The following is a 23,801-nucleotide window of genomic DNA, read 5'->3' as shown; positions in this document are numbered from 1 at the left end:
ACTATTGGTCTTGACCCGGTATGGCTGTTATAAATTTGTGGAGGATAGGTCCATCCATGGCTATTTGCCAAAATGGTCAGGGACGCAAACCCATGCTCTAGGTGTTCCAAAACTTCTGACTGCTAGAAGCTGGAACTGGATGATGGGGGGTGGATCAGACCACTCAATAAATTGCCTTGTTGTGTTCTCTCCCTCTGAAGCATCTGGTGCTGGCCACTGTTGGGAGACAGGATACTGGGAGAAATGTGCCATTGGCCGTTCTTATGGTTACTTATTTGTTATAGTCTATTTGTCTGGATAAATTGGGAATTGTACGTGACCTAAGACATTCAACTCCTTCTTGAAGGCACTCTTGGAAAGAACAGGCTACACACTTGATGTGACTACTGGACAGAGGAAATATGGTGGTCCTCCTCCAGATTCTGTGTATTCAGGACAACAGCCTTCTGTTGGTACAGAGGTAAGAGGGAGATGTTTTTATACATGGTGTAAGTGGGTTGTTCTTTACATATATTTTTTTAAAAGATGTTAAATATGTTTGTTACTTAGATATTTGTGGGCAAGATTCCAAGAGACTTATTTGAAGATGAGCTTGTTCCATTATTTGAGAAAGCTGGGCCTATCTGGGATCTGCGCTTAATGATGGATCCACTAACTGGTCTAAATAGAGGATATGCTTTTGTCACTTTCTGTACTAAAGAGGCAGCTCAGGAGGCTGTTAAACTGGTAAGTTTTCTTTGCCTTTTATGAGACCACTACCTAATCCATAAGCAATTACTATAATCTCTGTTAGTAAGTGGTTAAAAAGTTCCCTTATGAGCAGGTCATACATGTAATGGACTTACAGGTAGTCTATTGCACCTTTCTCTGAATTATTTGTTACTGGCCAATATCAGAAACAGGATACTGAACTAGATGCACTGCTGGCATGATCTAGTAGGGCAATCAAAAGTTCAAATTAGTGTAAAAAAAAAAAATCCTTGATGCCCCATTTGTTGAACAAGAGGTGGTGTTTGAGGAAGGTTACTTTGGATTGCTTTCTTTTAGAAGACTTTATTAAATTAGGTGTTTGTGTGGATCCAACTGCTGGCACACACTTTTATGTGCATGTGTACTGATAGTGGGATACACATGGACAAAATATATATTGAAGAACCACGCTTATTGTAAGGTAAGTAACTGTTCTTAAAAAGGTATTGAATTTTGTGAGAGACCTCAGACGGGTTGTTCTTGGTAGCAAACTATTCTACCTCTGTTTAAAACTCTTTGGATGGCGAGATTACCAAAATCTAAAGAAAGAGAACACAGTATTTATTTTCAACAAAAGTACGAAATATTGTGAGGTAAAGTATGGACTGCGGTCTTTCGGATGTGTAGCTGAACACTGAACCACCTATCATCTCCCTTCTCTCTCTCCTCTCCCCCCCCAAAAATCTTTATTACAGGTGTCCTGGCCATGCCTCTCCACTCCCAAATTAAGGCTGAATACAGATCACAGGCCACTCAGTACTACTGAGGATTTCCTGGACAGCATTGCATGATGTTACCATCCTCTCAGTGTTGAGCATGTTGTCTCCACTGTGGTTTTAGTTTTTTTCAGCCTACTGAGATCTGGATCTGAACTCTGCATGATTCACAGATACTAGATTGCCAGCTTTCTGTTGGGACACTCATATAGGAACTAAGATAAATTAAACTTTTGATAGAATACATTTTAAATGTCCCCAAACTCTTAACTTTCTTTAAAAACATAGGGGTTTTTCTGTGTGTGTTGTCTTTTTATATTTAAAAAAAAAAAGCTTTGAGCCCACCAAAATAACACCAACCAACATGCTTGGGGTAAATCCACTTTGTCCGTGCACACACCTGCTTGTTGCCTTTTTGGTTTCAGCTTTGCTGTTAAACACCTTGTTGCACGAGTTCTCTCCAGATTAGTGCACCAGAGTGATGCAACTGACCAACAGCAAAACAGTGAAAACTGACTGAATGTTTAGGGCTATCAGATGCTGCAAGTAAACTGGAAACACTTTTTTTCTCAAATGAAAAGATTGAATCTTAGAAGTTACTTAACGAGGTTTAAAACTTGACTTTCAAATAGATGGTGTCTTTAAATGCACCATACTTGTAGATTGGGAAGGCCATCTATACTGATATATTAAGCTGATATGATTAAGCTCGACTTAGTCCTCCTTCCCTTGTGTATAAGGAGTCTCTAGTGCTGCAAAAGTATGAGACTTTCCATCTAAGATATTTGTATAATCAGACATGGCATAAAGAACCATATGCCATTTAAATTGTTAGAAGCGGTGGATTGGGGAAATACAAGGAAAAATTAGTATTCAGGGTTGACAGGGAAACCTTTCCAGCCTAAGTACTAGGACATGACAATGTGTCATTCTTTACAAATTAGCAGCGTCCATTCAGCTGAAGAGTGGGTATGGGAGAAGATACTAATTTAAAGCAAGTACCTTGGCATTCGTTGGTTTTGTATAAGGTGCCAGCCACACTTTGCTGTTTAAATCATGATTTGGAAAAACTTACCAGGTGCATACTACCCAGAGGCCAGTTCAGAAGGTAGGAGTATGGGGATACCAGTGAGATCTGGGCACTGTGCCTTGGTGAGCAGCCTCTCTGTCTTGGGACTAGGGAGGCTGCCCAGTGGCAAACTCTCTCTCCTACCACTCACAGGTTGTGTCTGTTTAGAACCCCATTCCCTCCCCCATCACTTCATGGAAAGAGCTTTTTTCTCCTCCCATCTTCGAGCCTACCTCTTGACTCTTTGGGCATATGTGTATTTGCTATTCTTCCCCACTCCCTCCTAAAAGCCTCTTCTGTTCAGAATTTTCAAAAACCTAACAGAAGTGAGACAAATGAGAGTGCCAATTTCACTGTTGCCTATAGACTTCTGAATATTAATAGAAAAACTGATGGGAACTTTGTCAATATTCTGCTGCTTGAGTAGCCTGAGCCCTTCTCAGATTCAGGAAGATGACGCTGCGTTGATTTACACAAGTCATATTTGGTGGTTACCTTAGCATCTCAAAGGCTAAAGACTTAATTATGAACTTAAATTTAAAAAAAAAAAACAAAAAAAAAACTTAAACCTTTTTCCCACTCACCATCTTGTGAAAATTTCCTATTCACCACTTAGATGATTCAGGCTCTGGATTTTGTTTTTAAAATAAAAAAAAATAGCTAGAACTGTGTATGAACTGATTTTAAACATTGTCCCCAAATTTCATTTGAAATGTGCAGAGGGCTATAATTTAGTTATAACATAGTTTAGTTTTACTCATTGTTTTGTTATAAAGAGCAAGTTACAATGTTGTCTATAGTGTAATCTGGCCCTTAGATTGCCATGCTTATTTTTAACATACAGATACTCCTTACAGTGCTTTAAAGTTTAATGCTACATGGAGGTGAAAATGTCTTGTGGAATTGGGGGATGCAGTATGCTAGTTGAACTCCATGCTCAGTGCTCTGATTGTGTGACTTGCACCTTTTCTGTAAGACTAGTTAAGGTGGCGATATGTGGCTCATGAAGTGTTTTCAGTGGAGAAGCAACTTTTTGTATAAACCGTAGATTTTGTGGAAGTAAATTGAGTTTGTGGAATTCGTTATCCTTTTTTTGGCTCTTTCACCCTTGTAATAAATCTGAACGGAATAATCGGTCTTCACACATACTCCTGTTCTTCAGCATGTTAAACTGAGCATTTGTCATCTTGTATTCGCTTTCCCCCTCAATCTCAAGTAGATTTCAAAGCAGTATTTTAGCCGAAGACTAGTGTGTGATTACATCTTTTTACTTTTAGCACACTGTATTTATCGTCTGATAAACTGGCTTAACATTTTACTATGGACCACTATTGAAGTTTGAGGTCATCCTAGTCTTCAGTGAACATGTGTGTTCATCACAAATCCACTGCACAACTTGGAACTATTAACAGACTTCACTCAAGAAGTCCATGATTAGAGTAATTTGGGTGGTGGTCAATTGAGATTGAGGCACTGTAATGGAGAGTGTGGTAGAAAATATTCCATGCCTGGCTGTAATATAACCACTGTTCTGGGTTATATTTTTCTTTATCCTACCACTACCCAAGATTATTAGGCTGCTTTGTGAAAGATTCCATCATTCTAAACCTCTCCATTTTAGGAGCCTTTTTGCTTACTTGAGGAATGAAGTTTCTTATTGTGACAATCCATAAAATTATGAGCATGGTTTTATTTAACTCTGTAATGAAAAATCTAGAACTAATGCAAAACTGATGACCAGTAGAAGATAGAAGTGAGATTAGCCACAAGTGTTTTCAAGTAATTTGTGCCATCTGCACACAGCAGTGTAACTTACTGTTCAATATAGAAAGTGAATACGCTAACTAAAACTGCTGTTGGAATTCTCGGTGGGTGAAATGACACAAATTAGTCTCATCAGAGCTGTTGGATTAACACATTTAGTTTACAGAAAGTTGTATGGGATCTTAAATGACTGGCCCCCAGGAGGTCAGACCTGTTTTGCATGCTCAAAAGACACTTCAGTAGTGTGCCTAATACCAGTTTGGGGCACTGATTGAAAACTGACTTGGAAGAAAGAAAAAATATGTTGAATTGGCAATGCTGCTTCTATTGCCTGTGTTCCATGGCAATCTCCCGTGTAAATACTGGTCCTGACTCTGCTTAATGTAAGATTACAGGTGGTCTGTTTAAAGGGACTCTGCTGGTTTACAAAACACTTTTTTTAAAATCATATGTACATTTGTAACACCCATAGATATTAAACTAAAGATCTGATTTATTTTTTACTATGCTATTTATTAATGTTTTCTGCTTCTCTTAGATTGGACAGTGAGAATAGGTTACTCAGTTTTCTTGTTAAATTAGAGCTTTGCTGTAATGTCTCTGGGCTGCAAACACTTCAGGGAATGTATATTAAAACTTTTAATTAAAAAAAAAAAACATTCCTGTTGTCTTAAATTTTGTAAGTACTTTTTCTTACAAAAGCTACTTTTTGGGCCAGACTTGATGCTGACTAACCTTTAAGGCCCTTTTGAATGGTAATATGCAGTCTTCAATCTAATATACCTGTATTTAACTGAGGCTATTTGATACCTAAAGTAATGGAGTCCTTTCAGCTTTGAGGGATATTGTCCATTCACCTAAATTTCTAGGGAAACCATACATAGTAGTTCCTAGGTACTACCATAGTGTGGATATGCAATCTCTGGAACTTCATTGTCCTTTTTGAAGCCTTTTCTTTGTAGCCTGTGAAAGGGAGCTACAGATAGTGTTAATGGTTATTTTTAGGTTTTGGTTTGGGGGTACTTATTAACTAGTTGAGAGTTGCCACTGCAGCCAATAGAGAAATGAGAATCCTCTCCATGTGTGGAAGTTTATACTTAAGAATTACCTTGTAGTTCACTGTTGGTTGTCAGGCATTGGTGAAAATGTTCAGCAAGACACGGAATCGGTGTTATAGCAGGATCAGAGAATTGAGCTAGCAAAACCTGAAAGAAGCAGACTTCAGCATTCACTGCAGAGGACGTTTGTGAGAATTTGGTCCTACAGGAGAGAAACTACCTATGTCAATCTCTCAAACAAAATATCGCTTCCAGAATGAAGAGCAAGCTAACTGCCTTGAGAAGATTGTTGGCTAAGGGTATGTCCACACTACCTGCTGGATTGCCGGGTAGTGATAGATCTATCGGGGATCGATTTATCGTGTTCCCTTCCCACCCCCCCAGTGTAGACCAGGCCTTAAACATCAACTTTCCTAACTGGAGAGCAGCCTATGGTGAAGCTTGCAAGGAAAATAGCTAATTTGTGCGTTGTCTGTCTCTCTTTTGCTACGGTTTTTGTCCAGAAGTTGCTTGAATTGGTGGAGAGGTCAAGCAATGTAGCATATTGTCTATGCCAGAGCCATAGTTTTTTTCAATAGTAGGCTTTTCTTGGACCCCAACTTGTGGAGGGTTTTGTGATCTGAACTTGAATACCTGCTATTATGTGCCTCATTCAGTTTAAGAAGAGCTTATAGTTGGTAACTGGGGGAAGTTTTTTCTCTGCAGTGTGACAGGAAGCAGTATCTTTATTGTCAACACTTTAGGTAGAATAAGTGCCAACTGCTGTAGTTCTGCATAGTGCATCATCTTATGAAGACTGAGACAGTAGAAGCTCCTTCCGGAAGTAAAGCTTGATACTTGAGTCAAGACAGAGAGAGAAATAGTTGTGGGCTGAAACTGGGGACCAATGGCAAAGAATGTGAATGTACCACAAGTGTAGTAGTCTAACAATTGTTGTATGCACACATCAGGCCACTGAAGGGTTAATACCTTACTGTTCATCACAGCTGTAGGGAAGTAAAATACCTGGTATAGATGTTTTTGAGTGGGGAAGAGTGAATGGTTGGTAATAACTTGCCATTGTCTGTTTTTCTTTCAGTATAATAATCATGAAATTCGTTCTGGAAAACACATTGGTGTATGCATCTCTGTTGCCAATAATAGGCTTTTTGTTGGCTCTATTCCTAAGAGTAAAACCAAGGAACAGATTGTTGAAGAATTTAGTAAAGTAACGGGTAAGTCAGTAAGTGTATTGGGAACTGGGTAAAATAAATGAGAGTGATCAGTGATGATTTTTTTTCACCATCTTTCGGCTGATGTTGAATGATGACAATCTTTTCAACTGAGATCACTTAGCTTTGTCCTGAGTGTTCAGACTTCTCGCTTTTGAAGGAACCAGGAATAATGTATCCTTGCCTAAACCATTGTGGTGTTTTGGAATAATACATATTTTCTTTTATTTGAATCTCTGTAACTAAACCTTAGATTATGTACTTATTTAACCTAATGAATAATTAGCAAATACAATAAAAGGAAAGTTTCTTTCAAAGAAATGCATTGTTCCACAACTCACTGAAGTTCCTTCAGTATCAAAGGATGTATTGGTCTCCTTTTTAAAGGCAAATTTTAACCAATATGGAGAGAGTTCTGTGCTTGAGTCCTTTGCATTAGTGGATTAAAGTTACTGGCTTCCCTTTAATGCAAAGTCATCCAAAAAGAGTAATGTGAAGGAAGGCTTTCAGAAGTCTTCTAAAAACAAAACAGTGTTACTTTTTATGGGACAGGAATAATTATGTCCATTGATGCTAAGATGCTGCAGTGATATGTGATATAAAACTTAGTATTCTGAAAGTACAGAAATGTATCTTGGTGTTTCTCCTTACCAATCTTTGAAGCTAATCCATGCTTTCACATAGTCTTGTAACTTACTTATTTCCTTAAGTAGGATCATTCCTTCGCTTTATGGTATAGCACATCAATTGAAGCCAAATTAAATATTCTGCTTAATTTCACAGAGGGTCTCACAGATGTCATATTGTATCATCAACCTGATGACAAGAAAAAGAACAGGGGTTTTTGTTTCCTTGAATATGAAGATCACAAAACTGCTGCTCAGGCCAGACGTAGGTTAATGAGTGGAAAAGTGAAAGTCTGGGGAAATGTTGTTACAGTTGAATGGGCTGACCCTATAGAAGATCCAGATCCTGAAGTTATGGCAAAGGTAATAAAGCAACTGAGAATATAATTATACCTACATCACTTAAATTGTCATAAGGTAAATATTTCTGGTATTAGCCCTGTGTTGAAATACCACTTGCTTGATAGAGGAGTTAAGCGGGATTGTAAAGATGTGAATGCATTCTAAAACACTTGAAAATTAAAAGGAACTCTTACAGTCTTAACAAGAATTTCACTGGCAAGTAGTATTTACTACTGCTTGGGCCTGACAGGAAACAAAGATCATCAGCCAATGTTGAAAAATCTTATGCCATGATTCCTGTAATCTGCCTGTGCTCTAATAGTATGTAAGTGACATAGCGGCGTCAGAATCAAAGTTGCCTTGTGGCTTCACACTAAGGACTTGATTCAAAGGAATCAGTGGGAATATCTGGTTCAGCCCGTAAAACTGAGTTTAAATAAACATGGAGCTTCATAGCTGTAGTTCTTGAAATTGTATTACTTCAAGGAACATAAACCTGAATTTTCTTAAATCCTTGTCAGAGTCCAAGAGGCTATAATTTCACAATCTAGCAATTACTTCTCTTAGACATTATTTCAGTCATGGTGCTGTGTTTTTTGTTTTGTTTGTTTTTTTCAGACCCCCTGAAACAATAGTGAAAGCATTCTGGAGTACAATTTCCATGTCGCTTAAGTTCTTCGTATCAAAATACTAAGTTTGGGGAGCATTTTTAATAACGAGAAAAGTTCTTTGTTGTGACATATTTTGCCACAGTGGAAGCAGATGAATTGATTCTTACCTGAAAACTACTATTCTCAGATGTTGCCCAGCCCTGTCTCTTTGGTTCTGTTGCCCAGCCACTAGCACAATTCCCCCTAGATAGCTCTTTTCTAAGTTCCCTTTTCTCTATCACATCTGCCTTTCCTGACATGAGATGGTTGACTGACTAGTAGGCATCCTAGTTTGATGGACTTGGTAAGATGTCTTGGATGGGGTCACCCTCTTTGGTGAGCTAAATGGGGTTCATCTTATGAAATAGCTGCTTTTCTAGCAGAAATATAGTCTTAGACTGTTTTGCTTGCCAGGTTTAATCACCCCTTGCTTTCTTGCCCAGTGTTGTAGTCACTCAACACCAGGGAGTGTGCCGAGTCTTGCAGATAGTTTGTCTGCAAAATGGCACTTCCTCTGTAGTGTGGCTTCTCCCTGTGATCAATCTGGATCACAAGAGAGGAGCCCTGATCCTTCTAACTTTTTCTGTGACCATTGGTGAGGGACTCCTGCTGGTGAAACTTAACATCAGATGAGTAGGAAGTGAAGGGAGCATGGATAGGAAGAAAGTACTGGGTAGCAGGCTTCTGGGGCAGAGCTGTGGAGATGGGGAACATAAGAGCTAGGAAGCAATGCTTCCTGGTTCCCTGCCCCATTCCACATACAAGTGATTTTGACTAAACTAAAAACTCCTTGCACCACACCACATGTAGATATATGGAGTTCTGAAGGAGGGGAACTACTCTATGGTAGGCCTTAGAACATCTGTCTGAGCAGGAATGCTCTTCTGTAAACTTATCCACAGACCCACTTAAGTTTTGATGCTCTTTAAAATAAACAAAACCAAAACCTTTTCTCATGTTAACTTACAGTTAAGGTTGCCAGTGGCTTATCTAAACGTATAGCACTGCATTGACACAGTAGCACTTAGTGAAGACACTACCTAGGCCAATGGGAGAAACCCTCCTGTTGACATAGCATTATCGACACCAGGAGTATGGCATGAGGAGGGATAGCTCAGTGGTTTGAGCATTGGCCTGCTAAACCCAAGGTTGAGTTCAGTCCTTGAGGGGACATTTAGGAATTTGGGGGTTAGACTTGATGACCTCCTGAGGTCCCTTTCAACCCTAAGAATCTATGATTCCATGATAACTGCATTGCTCAGGAGAGTGGATTTTCTACATACATACGTCTGTAACGTAGGCTAGGCCTCAGAGTGCTGTACATATGTGTACAGTTCCTACAAATCATGGAAACTCCAAGGTTAGACAAGGCTACCTTTATGCCTGAAGTGGTTTAAAATAGAAGGGTAAGGTGAGGTTGTAAGTTGGAGAAGTTGGACTTGTGCATTGTGGAGGCTTGCTTGTTAGCAATCTTAGTAATCTGAGTCTGTGGTTGATAAGGCATGTGAATTGAGGATTGTGTAGTTATTTCCTTAACCAGCAAATTCCTAGATTTTTTTTTCAATACTGCAGAATGATAAACATTTGCTTAAGTTAATGGTTTTTGTATAGTAGCGGTTTTGGCATTTTCAGCATCCTGACATATCATAGTGCAGGCAAAATTCAAGAGGCAATTCAGTAGTTATTGTTGCATGGACCTTGCAAAGCAAAATCAAGGCTGGCAATGTAAGCAGCCAGTTAACCTGAGCAGTGTCTTTGAAATCTTGGACACAGTCATGTGGCTGCGGGTACATGGCTCATAACTTAACTATTATTTCATTATGTCCAAACTAAAAGGGAACTTTATTTTTTCTCTCCCATTTCAACCCAAAAGGGGGAAGGCATGTCATCTGAGAAGAATGTCTTGTCTTGGCTTCCTAATGCTTAAACTGACCTGTTCATTAGTGCGTGTTTCTCAACCTTTTCAGACTACTGTACCCCTTTCAGGAGTCTGATTTGTCTTGAGTACCCCAAGTTTCATCTCACTTAAAAACTACTTGCTTACAAAATCAGACATAAAAATACAAAAGTGTCACAGCACACTATTACTGAAAAATTGCTTACTTTCTCATTTTTACCATATAATTATAAAATAAATCAATTGGCGTATAAATATTGTACTTACATTTCAATGTACAGTATATAGAGCAGTATAAACTAGTCATGTGAAATCTTAGTTTGTACTGATTTCACTAGTGCTTTTTATGTAACCTGTTGTAAAACTAGGCAGATATCTAGATAAGTTGATGTATACCCCCTGGAAGACCTCTACATACCCCCAGGGATACATGTACTCCTGGTTGAGAACCACTGTATTAGATCAAGCTTGTTGATTACATACATAGTGCACACAGTTTGACCAGGTCTGAGGCATTAGCAGATAGAATCTGTGTGTACTGGAGAAACTTTTAATCAGTCATTTCCCTGCAGTTAATTGAAAATCATCTTGAATCAACACATGCTTCAGCTCTTTTTTGGAGAGGCAACAACTGATGTAATGTACACCTGAGATTGGAAGGGTGGGTGTTTGGGGTTGCCTATTTGAAGGGCCATTGTGGACTGTCTACCTAAGGCTGCCAGTGAACCTGTAAAGCTTGTCTGCCAAGTCCACTGCTGTTCACCCTTTCTCATAATAAACGACAAGGGGATGGTCAATTAAATTGGATGGCAACAAATTTAAAACTGAAATCCTTTTTCACACCGCAAAATTAGACTGTGAAATTCATTGCCACAAAATATCATCGAGGCAAAGAGTTTATTGGGATTATAAAAGGTCTTGGATGCTTACATGATAACAAGACTATCCAGAGGAGTTAAGGTTTAAAAAAAGATTTTGGAAGAGACAAGCTCTTGGAGTCAGGGCAGACTCTAATGTGGGTTAAAAATCTTCTTTGGGAGTAGGTTATTTTGTTATTGCCTACAGTGGAATTTTTTTTGCCTTTCCTCTGTACCTGCTGTTGTTTGGCCATTGTTGAAGACAGGATACTGGATTAGATGGACCACTGGTCTGATCCAGTATTGCAATTCCTATGTTCCTCTGCTTCCTCTCCCATACACTTTCTCTGTGGGCCTTTAGCCAAGGATTCATCTGTAGATCCCTGTCTGAGTCTGCAATTTCTGCCCATCTATGCCCTCCCTCCCCCAAGATACTGCTTCTTAATATACTGCACATGAGTATACAGGTTATGCCACTTTTCATCCTGATAAGCCACTTGTGATTCAGAATGAGAGAATCAGGTGCTGGCTGGTGCTACTGCAGCAGGAGGAGAGCTGACCACTGTGTTCCTCACAATCCCATAGCCTGCTCTCTTTGGTCCCTCCATCTGCTCTGGAGGGACCATAGGGAGGGGGAGCTGGTAGCTAAGGGATTCTGAAGCATGATCACCAACTGCACTCTGCCTGCTGTATCTTCACTGGTTAAAAGTCTGTGGATCACTGAGTGGTGCAACCTGAGCCAGTAAACTACTGGGAAGAGGGCTGGGGCAGAAAGTGCAATCTTACCCATTTATCTGCAACTGGATTTTTTGATAGAAAACTTGTGGACTGAGCTGAGGAGCATTTATGGGCAGGGGAATAGAGACGGTGGTCTGGCATTACTGATAAGGGGTATGGTGGGTGGGGATGGAGAAGATACTCAGCTGCAAGCAAAAGAGGCTTATGGATTGAGGGAACTTTATTTTACAGATCTTTTCTTTGACAGGAGTCAAGGTTGATAGCCCACACATTAGTACATCTGCTCTAGGGCTGCAAGGAAATATCTTAAACCAATCTGAGGGTGGCTTGTGTGGATGCTCTTGGTGCTTCATTGAGTACTGCACAGCATAGCTGTCTGATTTCTCCAATATAGACCAGGCCTTATGTAACTTTCTCCCATACTAGATAAGATTGCTAAGCCTCAAGCTTTGCATTTCAGGTTGCCCTCTTACTGTTTTGTATTTCCTTTTGTCATAGACAGTAAAAGTGTATTCTAACCAACAATATTTGATGTGATAGCTTCAAGGCACTTGAAGATGGAGGCAAAATTGGCTAAGCAAAGAAGGCATGCTGAGTGATTAAGCACCCATCACTGTAATATCTAAACTCTTAATATTTTGAATAGTTAACTTCTACATATATCTATCCTTAGTTGCTAACTTTACTTTTTGAAATGATTAAAAAATGGTTCCTTTGAGGTAAAACTTACTGATAGGACTTTTTTCAGTAACATCACTGATTAGAATGATGTATTTGTAGTGACTGTTCAGTAATATTGAATCATTTTATCCAACTGTCAAGTCAGCAAACTGATTTTTCAAACTCATTGCAGAATGTTGCATATAAATAGAATGAATTTATATTTTTGATATTAGCTGTAGCTCTAACGTTTTGTGAAATTAATTGTATTAGGCAAAACTTGTATACTGAAACTTGCCTTTTGTTGTCTTTTAGGTGAAAGTGCTGTTTGTGCGTAACCTTGCCAATACTGTAACAGAGGAGATTCTAGAAAAGGCCTTCAGTCAATTTGGAAAATTAGAGCGAGTGAAGAAACTAAAAGATTATGCTTTCATTCATTTTGATGAACGGGATGGTGCTGTAAAGGTAGGTTAAAGGGACTTTAATTTTATGTGCATAGAAGTTATTACCAAATTTGAATTTTAAAAATTGGATACTTTTGGGGAAAAGATCAGTTTGAGGGATTATGTGAAGCATTAAATTGTTAATTAGTAACACCATAAAATGAAGTTACATGTTGGGTCTTTCTATAGAATGTTCTACACTATCTGAATTCAGGGAAGGAGAATGCTTCATATAAATTGCTGTTAATATTGGTGACTATTTTCTTATCTGTTTAAAACTAGAAGATTCTGTTTTAAGCTAATGGCCTTCTGTGAAAACAGTGACTGGGATGCCAGAACTCTTTCATCCACTTGTAATCAAACAGAAGGAAGTTCCTTTGGGGTTAAAAGACAAATTTTGCTACCTGAGAATCGTGGTAGAAAATTTTGTTAGTAATGTAGGCACTGAAACACAAAACAACCTTCCTAGGAGCAGAGTTAACTGTCCTTTTTTTTGCTGACAGGGATAGCCTAGTGAGTGTTTACTCTCTCCTTCTTTCCTCCCTTCTTCCTTGTGATATACTCTCTCCCCCCAGGAGAAATCTAGGAATAACTCCTTTGTTTCATCCCTTTGCTTTGTGTTGCTTCATCATTTGGTAGAATGACCGGCAGAATTTGTTCACATACCAGATTTCTACACCTTTGGGTGAAACATGCACATAGGTTTGCAACTTTCCCCACTTGTCTAGATAGCTTGGTGAAGAAGCTTGGGTGTACAGAGTAAGAATCCCTACCATACATGCATTCTCTCAAGGCTGGTTCTCCTTTGGGGTCCAGAGGATCCTTGAAAGTGGTAGGATCTCTCAGGTCCTCCTCTTTTGAAACTCATTTGCAAACATTTGGTGGGAAACTTTTATTGTATAGATAGAATGACAATATCCACTTCTGTTACATGAGGCTGAAGTGCAGATTTCCTTTTGCACCTAATCAGTAAGGAAAAGTTTATAAATGGAAAACAAAAGAGCAAAAATGTTCTTCGACTGATTGCTCATGTCCATTCCAAAAGGTGTGTGCACTGCATGCACGATCATTGGAAGGTTTTACCCTAGCAGTACCTGTTGGGTCAGCTGTGAAGCCCCCAGGAGTGGTGCGTTTATGGCGGTCTGTGTGGGTCCCTGCCAATCGGCTGCTTGCTCAGTTCCTTCTTACCGCCAGTGACGGTCATTGGAGCAACTGGTCTCTTGCTTTGCAAGTGTTTCCTAAGGTTTTTTGTGTATATCGTTATTTTTCACTAGATTGTTTTAGTTTTATTAGTATGTTAAGTTGGGGGGGGGTTTCCCCCTGATATATTTCCCCATCACTGGGTCATGCTGCGGCCCCAGGGGTTTAAGCCATGTGAGAGGTGCGGTAAGCTTATGCCCGAAGGGGATCCGCATGCTGCTTGTCTTAAGTGCTTAGGAGAGGGCCATTTGCAAGACAGGTGCACCATTTGCATAGGATGAGAGAGAGACACACACACACTGTCTGTCTGTGTGTGTGTCTCTCTCTCTCTTCTTCTCTCCCCCCCCACCCCCCCCGGCCGCTCAAGTTCCTCTTAATGGAGTCTGCGCTTCGGTCCCAACCGGTTCAAGAGTCTGAACCGGCAGCCTCAGTGCATAGTGCCCTGGTCTCAATGCGGGACACCTCAGCACCGAGGAAGGACTAACATAAGTAGCATCGACACTGCTCCCCCACATGGAAGGCCAGCTCATCCGTGCGGCAAAGTTCACAATCCCTGATGCCACACAAGGAAGAGGAGGCAGCCCTGCTCCGCCAAGAATAGTAGGCAGGACTCCACCGTGGTGCGTGCTATGTCAGGACACCAGAAGGCTGGCGCGTCTGTCCCAGTACCATCAACTCTGGCCTTGCGGACAGGTCCGTTGAGTCTGGAGTTGGTGGACTCCCTGCTCTGGTAAGTGTTGGAGGGGGACTTGGACCTCCCCTCCACACCAGATACTTTCAAGGCCGCGTGGGACTTAATTGCCATGACAGCACAGTCCCTACCCTCTCATTCCCATGTACCAGCTCTGGTATAGACTGGGCAGGCCAAGGCAGTGGCACCGTCTGCGGCACATCCACCATGATATGACACTGTTCTCCATCACTGCAGCACTGCTCCCCAGTGCCATTGGGATCCGCTCCTCCCTGGTCAGGCTTGGACTACTGATCAGAGCCTGAGGCAGAGTCATCAGTGTCCTGACGTAGCTGGTACTGCTCAAGATCCCGGTACTGGTCTCGGCACCGTGGGGTGCAGGACCCCTCGGTATCGATGGTGTCCTGGCTTCTCCAGTGGCAGGGACCAGTACAATGGCCCTTTTGGATACCTTGGGCTTACCACCCGGGCCAAGGGCAGGGCTCCAGGGCAGCATCGGTGGTCTCCACTGCTTGTGCTCCACCTTCTGCGATGTCTGTTGCCCCTGACCAATTCAGGACTCCCGAGGACCCACTGTGGAGTTCAGACCCTGGGCCTCCTGCACAGAGTGCACAGTTGGAGTCACCTACGCCGGCAGCCCCCTACCACCAGTGATTGCATCATTGGATGTTCCTGAGGTCACCACGTCCCTTCCGGCGATGGACATGAAAGCCCACCAGGACCTCCTCAGGATGGTGGCCCAGACCCGTAATATGGCCACAGAGGAGGTGGTGGAAGACTCAGACCCCGTGGTGGACATACTTGCCCCAGAAGGTCCTTCTATAGTGCCACTGCTGCTTATTAAGACCATCCAGACCACCATGAAGGTGCTCTGGCAAACCCCAGCCTCTATACCACCAATGGCCAGGGTTTTGGAGAGGCATTACTTTGTCTTGCAAAGGGGGTCCGAGCACCTCTTCACCCACCCCCAACCCAGGACATTGTTGGCTGATGCAGCAAACCACAAAGAGCTGCGTGGGCAGCCGGGGCTCACCCCTAAAAATAAGGAAGCTAAGAAGCTGGACCTCTTCAGTTGAAAGGTATACTCGACTCCAGTTTCGAATCTCCAATCAGCAGGGAGTACTTAGCTGCTATGCATACAACTCCTGGAAAACCCTCTCCAAGTTCCAGGAACTGCTCCCATCAAACTCACAACAGGAGTTTGCGGCAGTCATAGAAGAAGGCGAGGTGATGGCTAGAACCTCCCTCCAGGCGACTTTGGACTCTGCCGATTTTGGCAGCGTGAACCAAGGCTACGGCCATCACCGTGAGGTGTAGCTCATGGCTGCAAGCTTCTCAACTCCCGGCGGAGGTCCAGAATACTATAAAGGACCTTCCTTTTGACTGTGCAGGGTTGTTTGTGGACAAAACAGACTCCAGGCTGCACAGTCTCAAGGACTCACGTGCAATCCTCAAATCTCTGGGTATTCATATGCCAGCACCCCAGAGAAAACCCTTCAAGCCTCAGTCTCCTTCCTGATTCTATCTGTGTCCCGGAGGAGGGGCAGAAACAACAGGAGATGTCCCCCTCAGTCCAGGGTCAAGGCTCCTCCAAGCAGCTCCCCGGCTTGAAGCCAAACTTTTGAAGGTGTGCCCAGGGATGGAGCACCAGCCCAAATCCCAGATCCTTGCCTTCCCTTTCTGAATCATCTGTCCCACTTCTACCATGCCTGGGCCCAGATTACTTCAGAACGCTGGGTCCTAAGCACGGTAGGGGTGGGATAATCTATCCAATTCTGGCCCTCGCTGCCTTCCCCATCCCTCTTAAGGGACCCCTCTCACGAGCAACTCCTGCTACAGGAGGTGCAATTGCTTCTCAAGCTGAGGGCAATAGAGGAGGTTCCTCAGGAGTTATGGGGCAGGAGGTTCTACTCCTGATACTTCCTCATCCTCAAGGCCAAGGGTGGGCTCAGGTCTGTCTTGGATGTGCAAAAGCTCAGCAAGTTCATAAGAAAGCTGAAGTTTCGTATTGGTCTCTCTGGCCGCCATCATTCCTTCCCTGGATCCAGGGGACTGGTATGCCATCCTCGACTTGAAGGACACGTACTTTCATATATCGATTTATCCCGGCACACAGGAGTTTCCTGAGATTCATAGCCTACACTGACAGTTCACCGTACTACAGACTTTCAGCGGCCCTGCGTGTGTTCACAAAGTGGATGGCAGTCGTGGCAGCCTCCCTGCACAAATACCAGGTACAGGCCTTCCCATACCTGGACGACTGGCTCATAAAGGGCAATTCCTGAGTGCAAGAGCTGGAGCACGTGGCCCACGCATGAACCACTTTCAGCAGGCTAGGGCTCATTCTGAATGCACCCAAGTCTACACTGGTCTCAACCCAGAGAATAGAGTTCATCAGCACTCTCCGGGATTCCACTCAGGCCAGAGCTTCCCTACTTGAGTCCCAGTTCCTAAGCATCAAGGGCATCCACCGGTTCCCAACCACCACAGTCAGAAACTGCATGAAGCTTCTGGGGCACATGGCACCCTACACATATGTAGTGCAGCATGCCAAGTTGCGCCTTCACTCCCTCCAGGCTTGGTTGGTGAGTGTATACAGACCCAGCCGGGACTCTCTGGACAGACTAGTTACCCTCCCTCCCAGGATTCTCGAGTCCCTCAGCTGGTGGCTACAACCTCAGGTGGTCTGTGTGGAAGTGCCCTTCGCCAAACCTGAGCCCTCACTGTCGCTGGTCACTGATGCATCAGAGACAGGCTGGGGAGTGCACTTGGGCAGTATCAGGACTCAAGACTTGTGGTCACAACCAGAACTATTGCTGCACATCAATGTCAGAGAGCTGAGAGCGGCTTGCCAGACGTTCCAGGCCCAGTTCTGCCGGACAACACCACAGCAATGTTCTATATAAACAAACAGTGTGGTGCTTGCTCCCTTCTCCTGTGCCAGGAATCTCTCCGGTTGTGGGACTTCTGCATTGCACATTACATCCAGCTACAAGCCTCATATCTACTGGGGGCACAGAATGAACTAGCAGACCATCTCAGCCGCTCATTCAGCACTCACAAGTGGTCACTCAGAGTGGACATCGCCCTTTTGATCTTCCAGAGATGGGGTTATCCCCACGTGGGCCTGTTCGCGACGCGGAGCAACAGGAAGTGCCATCTGTTCTTCTCCTTTCAGAACCACAGCTATGGCCCCATAGTGGATGCCTTTCACCTACCATGGATGACTCGGCTGCTATATGCATTCCCACCCTTCCAACTCATACACACAGTCCTCTTCAGGTTCAGCAGTATAGGGCTTCAGTCACTCTCATAGCACCTGCGTGGTCATGATAGCACTGGTTCACCACGCTGCTGAACTCATCAGTGGACAGGCCAATGGCCCTCCCCATGCTTCTGGATGTCCATCACAGCAGACTACATCCCAACCTGGAGTCCCTCCGCCTCATGTTAGGGAAGTTCTATCGGGAAGCAGGAAACCCTCTACTCTCACAATATACCTGGCAAACTGGAAGTTCTTCTCCATTTGGTCCCTACAGAAAGGTGTGTCTCTTTCTCCCCCCTTCCCCCCCGTGCCTCTTGTACCTGAAGCAGCAGAGGTTGGCTATATCTGCTATTAAGGCGCACCTGGTGGCCATCTCAGCCTTCCACCTGGGCGTGTGGGGGCTTAGATAGGCTTTATCCCCAGGTGAGGCAGTGGGACCTTAAGCTGGTTCTTTCTAGACTTATGGGTCCCCCTTTTGAGCTACTGGCGACCTGCCCCATATCTTTTCTCTCCTGGAAAGTGGCTTTTCTGGTGGCCATAACCTCAGCCAGAAGGGTTCCCGAGCTCAGAGCACTTACTTCCAAGCCCCACGACGTGGTCTTTCACAAAGACAAGGTGCAGCTACGCCCATACCCAGTGTTCCTACCTAAGGTAGTCTTGCATTTTCATGTGAATCAAGACATATTGCTACTGGTATTCTTTCCCAAGCCTCATGCCAGCAGCAAAGAACGAGCACTCAATTCCCTTGGCGTCAGGCGTGCCCTAGCCTTCTATATTGAACGCACTAAGCCATTTTGTAAGTCACCACAGCTCTTTATTGCAATCGCTGAGAGGATGAAAGGGCTCCTCGTCTCGTCTCTGCAGTTGTGGATCATATCCTGCATCAGAACGTGCCACAACTTAGCTAAAATTCCAGCCCCGCTGTTAATGGCACATTCCACAAGAGCACAGGTGTCATCTGCCTCATTCCTTGTGCAGGTCCCTATCCAAGACATGCAAGACAGCAACGTGGTCTTCCATCCACACCTTTACTTTGCACTAAACCATCACCCAACAGGCAAGGGACAATGCAACTTTCAGCAAGGCAGTACTGCAATCAGCAACATGGCGAACTCCGACTCCTCTCTGTCGAAACTCTTGGGAGTCACCTATTGGAATGGACATAAGCAGTCACTCAAAGAAAAAGACAAGTTTCCTACTTTTTGTAACTGTTCTTCGAGATGTGTTGCTCATGTCCATTCCAAGTCCTGCCCGTCTCCTCTCTGTCGGAGTATTCCAGCAAGAAGGATGGCATGGACCTATATAGGCTGCCATAAAGGGGCCACTCCAGGGGGTGCCACAGCCGACCTGACGGGTACCGCTAGGGTAAAACCTTCCAACGAACGTGCATGTGGGTGCGCGTGCACACCTTTTGGAATGGACATGTGCAACACATTTCGAACAACAGTTACGAAAGGTAGGTAACCATCTATTTTTAAATCCACAAGATTGGTCTCTTGCTCTAGGAGCAGAGCACTTCCTCTTATACAGATATTTTTCACTTAAATCTAACTAAACTTTACTGCTACCCCATTGTTGTAAATATGATTCTTAATGAGATCCCAGAGCTGAATTGTGGGACGCTATTTGCAGAGATTGCAATAGTATGTCCACAGTTGTAAGTGGATGAATTTTTTTAAGAACAGGTAAAGGCCATCGTGGTTTTGAAAATCAAGCTTTAGTAATTCTTTGAAACCCCAAAAGTAATCTGCAGTCTGACTTCCAGATACACAATCAAAGGTGATACCTTTGGGGGAAAAAAAAATCCTATTCTTTTTCTGTCCCTTAAAATATGTCCCTTAATGCCCTTAGAAGTATATCTAAAATCCGGTTACTTCCTTCAGGCAATGGAAGAAATGAATGGCAAAGATTTAGAGGGAGAAAATATTGAAATTGTGTTTGCTAAGCCACCAGATCAAAAAAGAAAAGAACGGAAAGCTCAGAGACAAGCGGCTAAAAATCAAATGTAAGTATAAATTTGTGCACGTTGTGTATTGATTATTTCACAAAAATGTGCCTTTTACAAAAACCATAGCATGGGGGTTATGTAGCAAGTATGATGAAGTGTATTAGTGTCTCAAATTTCACTTCCATAGGTGTAGGATACATTTGAATAGTTACTATATAGAGGAATTATGGTATATCACAGTAGTGCCCAAAGGCCAGCCTCGGTCAGGATTGGGGTCACCTTTTGCCAAGTGCTGTTCAAAAATAAAATTGCTGCCCTGGAGAATTTACAGCCTAAAGTCAGTAGTGACTGAACTGGATGCATGTCCACTTATCCAGGTCAAATTTGAAGATCATGGGAACAAATTGGGAGAGATGAGCTGGTCACCTTCTAAAGACCCACATACCTTTGTACTGTCAAGTGCACCCATGTGAGATGCATGCTCATCTGATCACGCTTTGAAGCAGTAATATGGTGCCTACATGTAAATTGTTGGTGTGATTGCTCTCTGTCCAACAACGTTTTTGCCACTTCAGTGATGATCAGTAAGCCTGTGAAGATTTTACATTAATGTGAAGATTTTGCAGAACAAAAAATTAGTGATTTGCCACTATAGTCTTTAATGCTTTCATATATTTTCTACTTGGGTTTAAATTGGATATCCTGCAGTTTTCCTCACTCCCAGCCTGTATTTCCAAGAATATCTGTGCTGCTGCTTGACATCCATGAAGACGGAATGGCTTGGTAAAACAGAATAATACAAATCTTTAGATGGTGACCTCATGCACAACTGGAATTTTTTAAGATTGCCTTGCTTGCAGCTGCCTCAAAGATCTCGCTGGCCCTGCTATTCCTTTCCCTGATCATGTTAGCCATAGGCTTCACTATTCTCTTTTGGACTATACTCTTAGGGTTTGTCTACACTACACGCCGGATCGGTGGGTAGCGATCGGTTTATCAGGGATCGATATATCGCGTCTCATCTAGACGCGATATATCGATCCCCGAACGCGCTCCCGTCGACTCCGGAACTCCACCAGAGCGAGCGGCGGTAGCGGAGTCGACGGGGAGCTGCGGCCATCGATCTCGCGCCGTGAGGTAAGTCGAAATAAGATACTTCGACTTCAGGTACGCTATTCACGTAGCGGAAGTTGCGTATCTTGCATCGACCCCGCCCCCTAGTGTAGACTAGGCCTCAGTGTCAAAAAAATGTTTCCTGTCTCATTTACGTCTTTCCATTAGGCAAACCAACTTCCTTTGTCCCTCCTGTATTCTGTATCTCATATGCAGCCATAAGAATACTTGTTAGTGAAGTACAGTTTAGAGTAGTATTGGAAGTTGCAGACTACATAAAAATATGTTCATCCATGTCTCTTATTTTGTTGATACTTATTTGACATCCTGTTCTCTCTCTCCTTCCGTCCCCTCCCCCCATCTCCGGTGTCAAAAGGAAAAACTGGTGTTGAAAGGAAAAAAGTTCCCATAGTGGAAAGGGCCAACAGTCTCCTTTTATTCCTGTATCTAGGCTCTGATAATGCCCTGTACCTCATTCTATAGAGGAAAGTGTGATTTCCTCAAAAGGCACCTGATCAATTATACAATACTATACTCTTTCCCCCCTAGGGAGAGAGGAGTGGATTCTGGTGTAACTAGCTGGCCATCAGAGTATTCTCTAAAGCTTAACTATTACATCAGCCATATTTACTCTGTTTAGTGTAACTGCCTATATTTTTATTAAATATCTGAAACTTATTGCCTCAAGTGTACAGCAACAAATTTCCCTGTTGTTATCATACTGCATAAAATGTCATTGTATAATCTATTGTATAACTATACCAATTCATTTATTTTATGTGCCTCTGTTACTCTGAAATTCTGTGCTAAACAGTTCCAGTCTCTCTCTCTCTCTCCTATTTTGCATAAAAGCAGTGATAGGAGCCTTGTTCAGTCCCTCTTTCAGATCCATTGATTAGAGTAACTCTTAGCTTGCCAGATCAAAGAGGAATGATATATATCTAACTAAAATACCACTATGAAGGCAGACAAGCAGTTCTATTCAAAGACTTATTCTGGGCATATTTGGATTTTAAATGTGCTACTTACATGTTGAATTGCAAGGGTTTTTAATTTCTCTAGGATTCAAAAAGATGAAGGGGCAGGGGAGTACATAACTATAAAATATGTGTGGTTAGTGCTGTCTTTGTTACTTGAAAGAAGCTGGCTGTGATTTCTCAGATCTTAGGGAGGCATTTTGTAAATATAATACAGATTAGTTTTAAATAACCATGTACTTCTCCCCTCTTATGTACTTCTAGTTAGTCTAAATTGTAACATATGAATTCAAATGTTCCATTTGCTTATGAACCGGGATCCTAAATTTAGGAACTACTATTGTAATGACTAGGTAAGGTCTGCTGGATTGGTGCTCCCTTATTTTGAACCTCCAGCAAAAATCAATCTGTGCTAAGATTGAAGAGAGAGGGCAACATTCCTTGACACTAAAGTAATCAAGAATGCAAATAAAGTGGTGGTAATGCTACAGTGGTATAACATACTAGAAAAATTACATTTTTATAAATGTGTCTTAAAGCCATTTTTTACAAAGTGCTAAGTCATCACACAAAGGTTATGGTGACACTCTTTCACTGCATGTGTAAAAAGTATAGATATTCATTTGTAGGATGTGGACTTTCTTATGTTATCTATATTATAAAATTCCAGGCATGTCGTGTTACACTCTGAAGCCTAAAATATGTGTACGGTCAGTGTGAAATAATAGACACAGCTACAAGCATGGTTGAGAGGCCTTTTTATTCAGAGTATCTCCGGGTTGAAACATTGCTGGGTTTTGTGGTCTGTCCAGTTCTTAAGTCATTTTGACTTGACTTAAATTATACTCATGAGATGTACAGCTACTGTAAGGCTTGTATCTCAGCCATGCCAAGAGTTCTGGACCCTGTGATTTCAGAGGTCACTCAGCCATTCACCACCATTGTTCTACAACTAACTTGCATGCAACAGTTTCATTGGTTGTATGAAGGAGACTGTGCAGTGCTTTGCCTGACTGCCACTTTTACAGAGCAACATAAATATTCCGGGATACCTCTCCCAGAGACAATTCAACACAGCCAGCATACACAGTAACCCCAAACATCACTCTAAAGCCTAGACTGTCTGCCAGTGTGAAGCTATGGAAACAGCTACAAGCATTGGTTGGGCGCTCTTTTTGTTTAAAATATTAGCAGGTTCAGTTATCACTGGGATTTGCCATTCAGTTTTAAATTCTTGGTCATTTTCAGCTTGTTTTACAAACATGATTTTATTAATTACTTGTGCAAGAGCACAGATTTTCAGCTACGAATTCACTAATAAACTTCAAAAATATCAGATTACAGTGGTTCTCAAACTGTGGGTCAGGATCCCAAAGTGGGTTGCAGCCCTGTTTTAATGGGGTCGCCAGGGCTAGTGTTAGACTTGCTGGGGCCTGGTCGAAGCCTGAGCCCCACCTCCCGCGACTGAAGCCAGAGCCCCACCACCTGGGCCTTATGTTACAGGCCACCCCCGTCTCTCCCCCTTCCCCCCACCCCCCCCGGAGGCTGAAGCCATTGAACTTCGACTTTGGCCCCTTTGCCCGGGGTGGCAGGTCTCGAGCGAGCTTGGGCTTCAGTCCCCCGTCTTAGGCTTGTGTAGTAATTTTTGTTGTCAGATGGAGGTTGTGGTGCAATGAAGTTTGAGAACCCTTGGTTAGATACGATTGGGCAAAAGTTGAAAACTTGGTCTGTAAACCAAGTCAGTCTTGCTGTCACTTTAACTAACTTTTCTCACTAAGAGAGCCGACTGAGCATCTGGCGGTGAACTGTAAATATAACTGCATTGC

At 42.7% G+C, this 23,801-nt stretch overlaps 1 protein-coding gene across 7 annotated transcripts in view; it reads left to right on the top strand.

Annotated features, from left to right (window-relative positions):
- The window catches only part of LOC123366080 (synaptotagmin binding cytoplasmic RNA interacting protein), a 34,932-nt gene that overhangs the window by 5,870 nt on the left and 5,261 nt on the right, over nt 1–23,801 (top strand). For all 7 annotated transcript variants that reach the window (XM_045009192.1, XM_045009191.1, XM_045009189.1 and 4 more), the window contains 6 exons: nt 347–460; nt 550–726; nt 6,436–6,571; nt 7,352–7,557; nt 12,654–12,803; nt 19,821–19,942. In XM_045009192.1, coding sequence (XP_044865127.1) covers nt 347–460; nt 550–726; nt 6,436–6,571; nt 7,352–7,557; nt 12,654–12,803; nt 19,821–19,942 — 905 coding nt within the window. The remainder of the gene's footprint in view (nt 1–346; nt 461–549; nt 727–6,435; nt 6,572–7,351; nt 7,558–12,653; nt 12,804–19,820; nt 19,943–23,801) is intronic.

This window comes from Mauremys mutica, chromosome 3 (genome assembly GCF_020497125.1).
Source record: "Mauremys mutica isolate MM-2020 ecotype Southern chromosome 3, ASM2049712v1, whole genome shotgun sequence".
NCBI classification, from domain to species: domain Eukaryota; kingdom Metazoa; phylum Chordata; order Testudines; family Geoemydidae; genus Mauremys; species Mauremys mutica.
The sequence above is the reverse complement of the archived record's forward strand: the minus strand, read 5'-3'. Positions and strand labels throughout refer to the sequence as shown.